Source organism: Poecilia formosa, unplaced genomic scaffold, assembly GCF_000485575.1.
Source record: "Poecilia formosa unplaced genomic scaffold, Poecilia_formosa-5.1.2 Scaffold135, whole genome shotgun sequence".
Lineage (NCBI taxonomy): Eukaryota > Metazoa > Chordata > Actinopteri > Cyprinodontiformes > Poeciliidae > Poecilia > Poecilia formosa.
This window is the reverse complement of record NW_006800074.1, coordinates 1,018,787-1,032,648: the sequence shown is the minus strand read 5'-3', so window position 1 is coordinate 1,032,648 and position 13,862 is coordinate 1,018,787. Positions and strand designations below refer to the sequence as shown.

Below are 13,862 nucleotides of genomic sequence, written 5' to 3'. Positions count from 1 at the left end.
AACATGTACCAGCCCCCGTGCGACCCTGTAAAAAAAATCACTAGTTATAGAAAATAGATTACACATATATCAGTTATGTGAGCAGGAATGGACGGTGCAAAGATAGACTCATTAAGCAGCAAAGGTAGCTCATTACTATGTGTGTGCAAACTATTTTGATTCTATCAACCAATCACGAAACGCATTCCAATTCCTCCGACCAATCACAGAAGAAACCTCCGCCCATTGCGTCCCTATGTCTCGTCCAATGTAAAATCGTTCTGGTTTGCGTAGTGAATGTGTCAACCCGCGTCTACGGCGAAGCAGCGTTACAGCTATGGTTGTCCCCCCCTTTTGTTCATCAGAGTTCCTCCATTATTGCACAAACAATGAAACTATCTGGATGTTATGCCGTTTCATGAAACATTTTACTGCATGTACGCCTTCCACGCTCTCCTCTGGGATTATCTAATGAATTAAAAGCGACCTGCAACCCTCCTGACCTGCTGTGAGGTGTCCGAAGCACGCAGTATTTCCTGAAGAACGTGGAGTAGTAAGTGTTGAAAATAAAGTATCAGTCTGGAAGTGTTGTGTTGGTGTTTAAGGGTTACTTTTGGTCACATTTTCACGGTCAGAAACTTGCTGAAGTTGTGATCCTGTGCTAATTATTGTAATCCATCATAACCCACTGTGCCCTGAAAAGACAGTGACGCGGGTAGCTCCCCTTATTATGCAAAATAAGCACGCCAGCCTTTTTTCTACATCACAATACCAAAGCATATTAATGCCGAAATAAAAATCTCACATGAATGAAGTTGTGGCGCTTGGTAAGATTCGGCATTGGACCCAACCACACTTACTGTTGCAGTTCGCTAACTTCATGAAATCGAACGTTTGCTGTTATTTTCTGGAATCCACAGGGTGAGGTGATTATGGAGGGAAACGCTGGGTCTGAATGTTTACAACGAGAACAGTTCAGACTCTGTTCTTGGATTTAGTCCTTACTATTTCTTACCGAAACGGTCTGGAACGGCTGTGGAACGGCTACCTTTGTTTAGCTAACATTTATTCCGTGAGTTTAGCTAACGCACGAGCCTTAAACGTTACCAACGGGAATAAGGTATTGAGCTAAAGTTTAAACGGCTTTTTAATGTCTGGATTGTTTGTTTGTAAAGGCTGTAAAGTATTTATTCCTCTGCTCCTTTGGAAGTTTGTAGAAATCGTGGTTTGCTAACTGTTGTTAGCAGGTTGGCTAAAGCCCCCTGCTACTGTAGTTCATTGTTGGAGAGAAGCAACACCAGAATGCTAATGTTAGCATGCATTTAGATGGTTGTGTTGCCGAGTTACTGTATATTTCGCGGTGTACAATTGAATTAAGTTGATTTTTAAGTTTTTTCCCCCTAGCCAAACCGAAGCTCATGTCCTAATTCACAGTCAGACGTTTTCCTGATTGTTTTATTGCTTAAACGTTTTATTTGTTGACCTGAATGGCACCTGTCACCGGGTAAAAGGGAAACATAAGTTGTTTCCCTGTTGGAGTGTGTTTACATTTTTAGAGGGTTATTTCCTGGTCATGTGACAGCAGTATAGATTAATTATTAGATTGTATTTGATGGTATTCATGTCTGTTACATACTGTAAAGAAAATTACAAAATAGCAAAATGGGGAAGCTTCATTTTTTAGCATTACTATAAACCTCTATGTTTCCATGGTAACTGGAGCCTATTCCAGCTGTCAGTGGGCTCTAGATCAGATCATCTGTGCATCACAGACCCAACCCGAGTTAATTCTGACAACTCATGTAATTTCTATCCTAATCGCTTGACTAAAATGGGATTTTTTTACAGTCACAGTGTGATCAGTTGTAGTCATTTCAGTTTTAGTCAACCAAACATTACTACATATTAATTGACTAAAGGTACTGTAAATTTAGTTGACTGAATTAAGTAGTCATAGAGAAATGTATTTTTTAGGCCCTAGTGTCTTTGAGGGTTATAATTCCCTTACATCAACGTTACACCTATTGATCTGAGAATGCACCTGAGTTAGATTTATATTTTTTAATACACAAACATGCGTACGAAGATCAAGTTTCTAATTGCTGTTCCACGCTATATTTCCACTGCATCATAATGCTTGATTAAAATAGTTTTTGTCATAAAAAAAATATAGACATTTGTTGCCAAAAAAATTGCATCAGTTTTTGTTAACAGAATATACACAACACAGTGGTTCATGATGATAATGGAAACAATGGAAAAGATTGAGGAAAACAATATCAGCCAATTACAACCCAACCCATTGCTCATATTGATATTGTGCAGCCTTATATTCCATTTATTTTGAAGTCATAGTTTCCATTTGTGTTTTTTTTTCTTTCTTCAGATGTAAAGCTGAACTTCAGTTGCCCCTGAAGAGGTTGTTGGCACCATGGGACTAGATTTTGATGTGAAGACATTCTGTCATAATCTTCGGGCCACAAAGCCGCCGTATGAGTGTCCAGTGGAGACTTGTCGTAAGGTTTACAAGAGTTACAGCGGCATAGAGTATCACCTCTACCACTATGACCATGACAACCCAACTCCTGCTCCCGCTGTGCCCCAGAAGAAGAGGAAGGGCCGCCCTCCTCGTGCCTCGCTGACCGCCTCGGGGGACCCGGACGACATTGGAGGCAGCGGAGGTGGAGGACCTAGTCCTGAAGGAAACGCACCTGGGAGCCCCAACCGGTCAGACCATTCTCACTCCCCTGGCAGGGAGACGATGACCTACGCTCAGGCGCAGCGCATGGTGGAGCTGGAGATTCAGGGACGCATTCACCGCATCAGTATCTTTGAGAACATTGATGTGGTGTCCGAGGAAGACAGCGATGCCGAGGACGCACCGCCGTCCGGCGCAGGCAGTTTTGGAGGAGGGGTTTGTAACGGCAGTGACAGTGGGGCTGGAGGCAGTGAAGTCGGAGGAAGCGGGAAGGACCGCTCTGATATCCCGTCCTCTAACGGCGGTAAAGCCACGCCAAAGACCGGGAAGCATAAAAGTAAAGATAAGAAGAAGGACGGTTCGTCTCACCATCACAACCCGCAGTCCGGTCTTGCTGTCAAGCTTCCAGAAGCAGTGTTTAGAGAACTGGACCAAGAAAGACCTGACGCCCCTACTCGGACTTTATCCTACTACAGGTGTGCAACTAGGATTGTAATTTGATTCATTAATATTTAAATGGCTTAGGTAGGTTAGTTTTTTTTCACTGTCTAAAAATAAAATTAGACTTAACTTTTCACTTTTAGTTAGGTTTCCTCAAAAGAATTCAGTTTATCAAATGTCAGAATAATGAGGGTGACTTTAAATCTTTTATGGAATTCAGATGTTTAAATACATTTCCTTAATATTTGGCAGAACTGCCTTTTGATCCATGTAGTTTATGTGATATATCCATTTGTGACCAAGCTGATGTCTTGAGATGCTGCTTCACTCTTCTAGAAAACGCTTTTTCTTCACGATCCCATCTATTGTGTGAGGTGTGCTAGTTCCTACTGCAGCAAAGTGCCCCCACAACGTGACGCTGACACCACCTTACACCCACATGTGGTAGGCTGTGGGCTTGCGAGCACTGTGATCATTATGACCAAACACTACAAGTAACTTTTGTAATCATTTTAGTAATCCTAACTGGCCTAAAATAGCAAAAGTTAAGTCTGATTTCACGTAAGTGAAGAAAAACAAGTTATGGGTTTGTTTTTTAATACAACGTGTTTAAATATTTAGTAATTCCATTTAGAAGCTTTAAACGTTTTGTGATAGATTTTTCTTTCTGCCCACATTTCCTCCTCTGTCTGCCTCCGGGCTTCAGGTACATTGAGAAGTCTGTGGAAGAGCTTGACGAAGAGGTTGAGTACGACATGGACGAGGAGGACTACATCTGGCTCGGCATCATGAACGACAAACGGCGACGTGACGGAGTGACGCCGATCCCTCAGGAGGTCTTTGAATACCTCATGGACCGCTTAGAAAAGGAGTCTTACTTTGAGAGCCACAACAAGGTACCCGAACTCGCATGCTAAAGACATTACAGGCATTCACCTGCGAATTTGAACTCTGACCCGTTCTGTTTGCTCGTCCCCCCCAGGCGGACCCCAGTACGTTGATCGACGAGGACGCCGTCTGCTGCATCTGCAATGACGGCGAGTGTCAGAACAGCAACGTCATCCTGTTCTGTGACATGTGCAACCTGGCGGTTCACCAGGAATGCTACGGCGTTCCCTACATCCCAGAGGGTCAGTGGTTGTGTCGGCGCTGCCTGCAGTCGCCGAGCAGAGCGGTGGACTGTGCTCTGTGTCCTAATAAGGGCGGGGCCTTCAAACAGACGGATGACGGGCGCTGGGCTCATGTAGTCTGTGCGCTTTGGATCCCGGAGGTGAAGCGATTTTTAATTTTTTTAATTTATTTATTTATTTATTTTTTTTTGCAAATCAACTGCAGAGATTTTGATTGGTTTCTCATGTTGCCCCAATAATAAAAAATGTTTTTCTCCCATTTCCTAGGTCTGCTTTGCAAACACGGTCTTTCTGGAGCCGATCGACAGCATCGAGCACATCCCTGCCGCCCGCTGGAAGCTCACCTGCTACATCTGCAAGCAGCGTGGCTCAGGCGCCTGCATCCAGTGCCACAAAGCCAACTGTTACACGGCCTTCCACGTCACCTGTGCCCAGCAGGCAGGCCTCTACATGAAGATGGAGCCGGTCAGAGAAACGGGGGCTAACGGCACGTCGTTCAGCGTGCGCAAGACGGCGTACTGCGACATCCACACGCCGCCGGGGTCGGCCAGGCCTCTCGCCGGAGTGGGCGGGGCCAGCATGGGCTCGTCCAACAGCGAAGGGGAGCTGGAGGACGACGACGAGCCCAGCCTCGGCCAGGACGAGGACTCCAAGGGCTGGAGCTCTGAGCGGGCCAAGAGGGCGAAGGCCAAATCCAGGCTGAAGATGAAGAGAGCGAGGAAGATCCTGGCAGAGAGGAGAGCTGCTGCACCAGTGGTGTCTGTGCCCTGCATACCTCCCCACAGGTAGATGTGCAGTTCACCTGCTCAGGCAGAACTATATTTGTCACTGTATATTCTGTCTTACAAAAGTTTACTTATGTTTTTTTTTGTTTTTTTTTTTACATTTTTTCAAATTAAAACCACAAAGTTTCAACTTATTTTAATGGGATTTTATGAGATAGACCAGAGGTCAGCAACCTTCACAACCCTAAGAGTTGGTGAGAAGATTGAAGGAGCTAAAAACAGGAGGAAGTCTGCAAAAATAACTTAGGCCATGGCGGAAGTTTACCTTCTCCCAGAACAGCAGTGGTTTAGATCAAATCACAGAGAAGAAAAGCAAAAAATCTCAGATTTACAAATCTGGTTGAGGCGTATGCCCATGAAACTACTTTAACAAGGTTGTTCGATTAAAGCATTCATCCGGAGGAGCCGACTACAGATGTCACGCTTTTCATTTTGTTTCATTTTAATTTCTATAGGAAAATGGAAATCATCTTTCATTTTCCTTCCACTTCACAGTGAAGCGCTCTTTTGTGTCGGTTTGCAACAAAAACTCCCAGTAAAGTGTTTGCGGTGGTAACGTCACAAACCGATAAAGTTCAAGGGAGCGTGAATACTCCTGTGTGACGCTGTAAATTAGTGTTTGCTTCTCTGCAGACTCAGCAAAATCACAAGTAATCTGACGGTGCCCAGGAAGAGTCAGTTCATGCAGCGACTCCACAGCTACTGGACGCTGAAGAGGCAAAGTCGAAACGGCGTTCCTCTTCTGCGGCGGCTCCAGACCCACCTGCCATCTCAGCGCCACGTGGAGCCGCATCCACCGCAGCCCGCAGCGCAGCTTCCCCCTGTAAACATGTCCACCTCTTGCTATTTGTTTGGGGCGGGGGGTTGTCCCATTAACTAAAATGAACACGGTTTTTGTTATTTGTTTAACGTTTTCCATCACATTTGTGGTTCAGAGGGACAGCGAGGAGAAACAGACAGCCTTAAAGGAGCAGCTGAAGGCCTGGCAGAGACTGAGACATGACCTGGAGAGAGCCAGGCTGCTGGTGGAGCTCATCCGCAAGAGGGAGAAGCTCAAGAGGGAGACGGTGAGGCTCAGAACGGATATTTTTTTTTACACTATTGTGATAATAAAATTGTGTATGCACGAATGTCGGTTTATCCGCTGCAGCTGACAGGTGTACAACTGTGCCTGTTTAGATTAAAGTGCAGCAGATGGCGCTGGAGATGCAGCTCACTCCCTTCCTGGTGCTTCTCAGGAGTACGTTGGAGCAGTTACAGGAAAGAGACACAAACAACTTTTTCACTGAGCCTGTTCCCCTCGAAGAGGTAAATGTGCTGACAGAAAAACAAACAAACAAAAAAAAAAAACCATTCAAAGTTTTCCCTCTTTATTTGCACATATAAAATTAGACCATGCTGCTGCATTGATATTGGTTTAAAGTTGCAAGCGCAGAGGTTAGAATTGCACGTCTAAATGATGCTGGTGGAGACTTTTCCATCAGGCTGTTCCTCAGTCCGAGCCTTTCCCTCCGTTCAACAGGTGCCGGACTACCTGGAGCACATTGACACTCCTATGGACTTCCAGACCATGTGGAACCTGCTGGAGTCCCATCGCTACCTCACGTTCGAGGCCTTCGAGGCCGACTTTGGCCTCATTGTCAACAACTGCCTCAAGTACAACGCCAAGGACACGGTGTTTTACCGAGCCGCCCTGCGGCTCAGGGAGATGGGCGCCGTCGTCCTCAGAGCGGCCAGGCGCCAGGCCGAACGGATCGGCTTCGATTATGAGTCGGGCATGCATCTTCATCGAGACTCGAGCCCAGAAAGCCAACGTGAGCCGGAGAGAGACAGAGACAGAGACCGAGACCGAGAGCGGGACAGGGAACAGGACAGAGACAGACCTTTGTCCTCTAATGAAGAGGGTAAGCTCCCAGCTTTTGCTTTGATTGCTTGGCTTATTGTGATCAGGAGAAGTGGCAAAGCGCTGAATATTTAAAGAAGACATGCCTTTCTTATAGATCTATTATTGTCTTGTGAATAGATTTGAAAAAAATTCTTATTCATTAAAATATATATGCTATATAATATATACTTCATTTAAAAGTTTTTTGCTTGTCATAAAATAAAGCTAAACGGTTCAGATGAAGATATTGTTCACGTAGCTTAGAGAAATGTCCAGCAGATGGCGCCTCTGTCATTGCTGTGCTGAATTTCACTGGTTCGAAAACATTAAAGGACCTGGGCTATCGACACCGCTTCTGTTCTCCACATGAACGTCATCAACAGCATTTTCTATTAACAAGTGTGTTCAATTGCAATTAGAGACGATTCACATGACGGCTCTAGTCCTATGCTGTTGAACCTGAGCGTTTTCTTGCCCGTTTGGTGGACGAGCTGTAAGTGTTGCTCTCCCTGCCCCTCCCAGACCTGCTGCTGCCAGAGAACAGGCGACGGCTGCCGCTGGACGAGCAGCTGCATTACCTGCAGGCGCGCCTTGATGAGGTCAACTCCGGGAAGCACAGCATCGGCCAGTCTCGCAGGGCCAAAGCCCTGAAGAAGGAGATCAGTGTGATCCGGAGGAAGCTAGCGCACCAGCGGGAGGTGAGCTCCATCATGGGGGGCCGTGAGTCGGCGGGGGATCGCAGTTCTTCTCTCCCGCATCACTCTTCATCTGCGGGACACCATGACGAGGGGGGAGAGAGCAGCAGCCAGGAGATTGGAGGAAAGGGTATGTCTATAGGAATGTTGAAATATTAATATGACGTGTAGTGCGATTCTCCTGACAAAATGTTTATTTTCATCTTTTGCCATTTTTATCTCGCGTTTTATCTTCCACAGCTCCCGAGGTTGGCCGGCGGACTTCTGTGCTTTTCTCCAAGAAGAACCAAAAAATGGCCGGACCTCCCAAAAGACCAGGGCGCCCGCCAAAGAACCGAGACATGGGCTACGCCGGGCCAGGGGTGAACCAGAGCCCCATCGGGCCCCCGCAGCTGCCCCTGCTGTCCAGCAGCAGGCCCAGGAAGAGACCCCGCACCCCGCACAGCACCTCCAGCTCCGACAGCGACAGCGACAACGATGACCTCCTGCCAGGTGCGGCGCACCGTGGCCGCCACTGCGCCTTTAATCATGTGACAGTTCCTGCGTCACAGAGTGACTCACTGCCTCCGTGTGTTACCCTCAGGTTTACCGAGCAACGGCTTTGATACAGGAAACCAGCCTGTGACTGAAAGCTTCCGTGTGTACAGAAACGAGCCCCGTCTGCCTCGATCCAGCTCCGACTCAGAGTCCACAACCAGCAGCAGCAGCAGCGCCGCTTCTGACAGGACCAGGTGATTGATGCGCGAGCGCTTCTGATCTAAAGTACCCACAATCCCATGTGTTGCTGTTGGTTCATGAACAACAGCATAGAAAGTGAAAACCAAAACCACAAATCGTATAGTGCTTTCTTCTCAAAAAAAAAAAAAGAAGAAAACGCTAGCAGAGCCTTTCATTGAAAGGCTCATTGAAGAAAAGCTCTGTTAGGTTTAGCTTTGAGTTTTGACGGGCGTGCTTTTCCTGCATTTTCCTCCCCCAGCACTACGCCCTCAAAGCAAGGCAGAGGAAAGGCGTCGTTCTCTCGTTCCACCTTCCATGAGGACAGCAGTGAGGAAACATCGGGCACAGAAAATGATTCCTACTCAGTTGGAGGATCACGGAGCGTTTCGCACTGTAAGCACATGCTCACACACACGCTGTGAAACCCTGCAAAGCGCACATGAAGGTGTTAAACGTTTCAAACGTTGTTTCAGTTCATTTCCTTTGAGAGTCAGATTACTGTAAGACTTGATGGAGACATTAGTCTGAGTCTTGATCAAATTTCTAATTTAATTATTCTAAACCTAAACTAGTATTTTGCTTTAGAGTTTAATGCTTCACCACCAGTAGAGTACTTGCATAATTGGCCTGCATTTGAGTTTCCCCATCTCTTCACCTCTACCCTCAAATAAAATCCTTTTGAACTCACCTATTGGTGAATAAAGTGATCCTGTATGTAGTTACCTTCTGTATAAGTGGAGCTGATCTAGGAAGGACTCAGGTTGATTCGAGAACACCTTGGACACTGGTAGTTTGTAAAAACCAACAAGAAAAGGCCATTGCTGGCAGAAGACGATTCACTCTTCTCAACAGACTTGTAGATGATCTGCAGTGTCTTGCTGCAAGCACAGATTCTTGAAGAAATGAAGTCTGCTCTGCCCTTCCTTCCAGACATCTATGCTGTTTCATCTTCAGTCTGGTTGTGTGCTTTGACTTGAAAATTCCTGTTCAGTCTGACTGAGGGTCAAGCTGTTTTGCAAATAAAAATGTTAAAAAATGTTAGAAATCATTTATTATTTTCCTACTGCTGTCACATAAAATCCCAAGTTCAAGGGATATTCATACTTTTACCAGGAATGTGACCACAAAGTTTTATTCTGCTCTAATCTAAGAGTAGCAAAAAAATAAATAAAATAAAAAAAAAAGTCCTAGCTCTTTTTAATCAAATAATCAAAACTAGTTGGTTCATATCTAAACCTGGGGATTTCTGCAGTGATGATTTTTTTTTTTTTTTTTAAAGCAGGAAACGGTTTAACGGCAAGAGTCAACCTGTCTTATTTAGTTTCCTTGGGCTAAAGAAGTGTTGGGTGTACAGGAAACAAGACTTAACATCTTGTTCCTGTTTTTGATTGCTACATGGAAGTATGGCACCTGCTGCAGTTGTTGCCTGAATGAAGGAAACGTAACATGCTCCACCAAAAAGCAAGACATTTTTCTCACCTTGAGAAACACTGAATTGTGCCGCTTCCAAAAAAAATAAACATTTTTTATCTGGTTTACATAACTTTTTTAATCCGTGTTGTTGCTGCACATTTCACAATGAGAAGGTGATTTACTCCTTTTGAACAGAAAGTACTTGTTTTGTAGTAAACGCTGAAGACAATGAGATAACATATGAGCTCATTGTACTGAGAAAATAAAAATGGCGTAACGCTGGCTTTTCTTGCTGCCGTCAGTGGTGCGTGGCCGGGACCGGTCAGGATGCTGGATGACGTCTGACGACTACTCTTCTCTGGAAGCTCTGGATCTGGTCTGGGCCAAGTGCAGAGGCTATCCTTCGTATCCTGCTCTGGTGAGATAGAAAAATTGTGCTAACCCTGAGAACTGCATCAAAGCAACCTGACTTCACCCGTCTATAGTAAATGTACGTTTAATCGTCATCCACGCCACTGTTCACCTGCAGATCATCGACCCAAAGATGCCCAGGGAGGGCGTGTTCCACCGCGGAGTCCCAATACCCGTACCGCCTTTAGACGTGCTTAAACTCGGGGAGCAAATGACCCAAGAAGCCCGGGAGCACCTGTTCCTCGTCCTCTTCTTCGACAACAAAAGAACCTGGTCAGTGTTCTGAATCCAGCAGTTTCAAACGTTTCGCTGACATTTGCAACCTTCCATCTGATACGGGTCAAACTTTGTTTTGCAAGCGAATCAGGCCTGGTTGTGACTGGGCGTAGAATCGTGCATGACTCTGCTGCAGAAACTTCAAAGCGGCGCTGCAGCGCTCGCGCTGCGAAGCATGAGCCGACGGAACGCGTAGCAGATATAGGCCAAACGTGGTTTTTGAGAATACAAAGCAAGGGAAAGAGCACCTGCTCTTCTAGGTCATCGTGTACACTGCTTTAATTCATGAGGAAAAACGAAGCGTGAGAAGGGTGACGGCTTCGTGCGCTGAAATCCTTCCTCGTTCTCATCTTAAAAGGTTAGCTGAAGTTCTTCCAGGTCACGCTCTGCAAAGAATCAGGAAGTCTGCTGAAGGAGACAAAGACCCCTTTTGTTTGAAAAGGCATTTTAATTACACTAATATTGATTCTAGCACAATATACTAATTTATGCACGTACATCTGCATCTCAATAGAAATGCTCATTTATTTCAGTATTGAGACAGTAAAAATGAAACTCGTAGTCAATTTAGTGCGCTCAGAATGACATATGCAGCTTTTATTTCTGTTCATTTTGATGGCTTAGAGCTAAGAAATTCTGAATTTCAGTTTTTCTGAAACCCCAGAATATTTTGTCACGATGGGGTTGTTATTATGAAATTGTCAGCTTATTGACTAAAATATGCCCATGCAACAAACAATACTTGGTCAAGTCTCCTTCTACATGAATTACTGTATCAGTGCTACATGAGCTTTGGCAGTGTGGGCAGCTACGTCCTATTAGAACATGAAGTTGGTATCTCTAGCATGAAATGCTCTAAAATATCAAATGTTTTCATATGAGCCTTGATGAAACTCAGTGAAACAACACCAGCAGCAAATCATCTCTGACTGTGGTAACTTCACACTTTACCTTTTGAACCACAGAGCAACAGTCAATCCATCCAACCATTTGCTTCTAAATCACTCCTTTTAGACCTTCTGTTGATTTTTCCATCCTTTCCTCTTTCAGCTGGTGATTTTTTTGCAGGTTCCATATGTAAAGGTGGTCCACTATAAATGTATTTGTCATAAATTTACTGGAAAGTATTTGATGTGCGCTTTAGAAATGTATGTTTAAAAATGTATGGAATTTAGAAATGAAAAATTATCTAGAACCCAATTTACAATTATCTCCTTCTTGCTAGAGCACATTTTGAAACACGGTTTGTCCCTTCCTCTCTGAACTTTGTCAGGTATTTTTAATGACTTTGCTGAGCTGCAATAAATAAATAAATAAATATTTTTTCATTACTATTATTTGTTTTTGAAAACCACTATTTTTTTACCTTTCACTTTTTGGATTTCCCTCCTTGTTGCGCGAATGTGAAATCATAAAATAACATTTCTGGATTAAAAACCATCTTTTCTTCTTGCCATACCTAATTTATTTTGTGAAAGTAAATTTGGGAACTGTTATTAACTATTAGTTATAAAACAAATTAAATACTTGAAAAATATCTCCGTTTAATGAACAAGTTTCATTTAAAAACAATATAAATGAATGACATTGTTTAAAACTGATTTTTCAGTTGGATTGAGATGCACCTGTGTGTTTGTGTGTTTCGCAGGCAGTGGCTGCCACGATCCAAGCTGGTGCCGCTTGGTGTGGACCAAGAACTTGACAAGGAGAAGATGCTTGAGGGCAGGAAATCCAACATTCGTAAATCCGTTTCGGTGGCCTACAGTCGTGCCATGCAACACCGCAGCAAAGTCCAGGGAGACCCCAGCAGCGAAACCAGCGACAGTGACTGATTGCAAACAGACACGCAGTCTAAATCTGCAAAACTTGTGGATTTCATGCATCCATTAAGGGAGCACAGCCCTTTGTCATGGATTACAAAGACAACAAAGCAAGCAGGAAAATTAGTAGGAAGGAAAAACTCCACTACTTTGGCCCCAAAACACATTCACTCACACTAAGCCATATTTAATCAGACATGTAAAGAAAAAAAAAACAAAAAATATTGTATTTAAGAAGATTAAAAATAAGGATATTGCTAATAATGATGATGAAAAAGAAAATGTTCCAAATCATGAATCAAAATGTTTAATGTACGTGGTCTGTATATGTTTAAAACAAAAGTGAAATAATGGTTTACAGACTTAAAATGTAGGTATAATATCACACTATGGTCCATACACAGTTCTGCCTCCCCCATGTCCTTTCTTCACATTCACTCACACAGGTAATCTTACACTCAAACAGGTAAATGCATGTTCTATGTGTAGAGTAAATATACACACACCTCACCTTCCAAAGGACAAAAGCATACCTGTGTGTGTGTGTGTGGAGTCGGAGGAGCAGAAGAAGGGACTGTTGCAGCCTGTTTGCAGGCAAATCAACGTTACTGTAATTTATTCTTTAAACTTTTTGTTTGTCACTCCAGCAGCTGCACATCTCACGGTCTTTTTTTTTTTTTTTTTTTTTTTTTTACAGATTTGTAAAAAAGTATTCCTGTCACATTGACCTGTAGAATCAGTCAATAATGAGGACTAAACTGAAACATGATCGTCTCCATGTCTCTTAGTCACAGGCCGACGGCTGTAGAACTTTTATATAACACAGATTGCATAAAAAAAATACAAGTTTAATAAATAAAAAAAAAAGAATAATGTTCTTTTTTTAAATTTGGGTCTTGTGTCGTGGTTACTGTTACTGCTACCTCTCTGACTCCTCCTACATAAGGAGACCATTGTGTGGACCATTTGTTTTTCTTTAGTGGAAGGGTGAGTCAGTAATTTATTGGACTTTCACATCCTTATATAGGTTTCTATTGAGGGTGCCGTATTCGACATGATCACACAGGCTTTAAAGGGACCATGATAATCTTTCCCATCTCAGGGAACGATTACCTAAGACGGAAACCTTTTTCATTTCTATCAAAGGCCTTTACGGTTTATGACCTGAAATCTGATGCCCTGTGGTTGGCTAATGCTGTACCCAGCCTTCAATCTGGCATGTAAAGAGACTCAAACATGTTCAACTCTGCTAAACCGCTTTTAACCTAATATGACCCAGACAAATTTAAAGGTTTGTCCAAGCATATGTGACAATGTCCTTACTGTGGCTCTGCAAATGTTTTTGCTTTTTCGTACAGTTGAAACCAGATACTTATTCACTGTACACAAAGACACACCTTCTTTTCCTGACTGTCTGACATTAAATCTGACTAAATTTGACAGCTTTGATCAGGTAAGGAATACAAAAACAATTTCTGGTTACTAAATGTCAAAATATTGAGAGCATTTGTTGCCTATGTTCTCATTTCCCTCCAATCACAAAGTTCTCATACAAAAGATTATATAAAGTTTTCATACAAGATCATACAAAAGATTACAATGCCTTAGCATG

General features: G+C 43.6%; 1 protein-coding gene across 5 annotated transcripts; it reads left to right on the top strand.

Moving 5' to 3' along the window:
* Positions 1-273: 273 nt before the first annotated feature.
* On the top strand, positions 274-13,117 carry brpf1 (bromodomain and PHD finger containing, 1). 5 transcript variants are annotated; one of them, XM_007562345.2, is made up of 16 exons: positions 274-532; positions 2,366-3,153; positions 3,825-4,014; positions 4,101-4,388; positions 4,516-5,033; positions 5,667-5,856; positions 5,969-6,100; positions 6,213-6,341; positions 6,556-6,937; positions 7,441-7,743; positions 7,854-8,105; positions 8,197-8,344; positions 8,590-8,723; positions 10,046-10,161; positions 10,273-10,427; positions 12,079-13,117. In XM_007562345.2, the coding sequence occupies exons 2-16, from the start codon at positions 2,411-2,413 to the stop codon at positions 12,260-12,262; spliced, it is 3,864 nt and encodes a 1,287-aa protein (XP_007562407.1). In that variant the 5' UTR covers positions 274-532; positions 2,366-2,410; the 3' UTR covers positions 12,263-13,117. The 5 variants fall into 5 exon arrangements, with proteins under 5 accessions (XP_007562407.1, XP_007562410.1, XP_007562409.1 ...); XM_007562348.2 differs by lacking the exon at positions 274-532 and adding an exon at positions 732-806; XM_007562347.2 differs by lacking the exon at positions 274-532 and adding an exon at positions 813-900.
* The last annotated feature ends 745 nt before the right edge of the window (positions 13,118-13,862 follow it).

Bases quoted from the DNA above. Each gene is read 5' to 3' on its own strand.
- brpf1 (XM_007562345.2), top strand. From the start codon at position 2,411: ATGGGACTAGATTTTGATGTGAAGACATTCTGTCATAATCTTCGGGCC. The intron at 5,857-5,968 runs GTAAACATGTCC...TTTGTGGTTCAG, and splicing joins CCGCAGCGCAGCTTCCCCCT to AGGGACAGCGAGGAGAAACA. The intron at 8,345-8,589 runs GTGATTGATGCG...TTCCTCCCCCAG, and splicing joins GCCGCTTCTGACAGGACCAG to CACTACGCCCTCAAAGCAAG.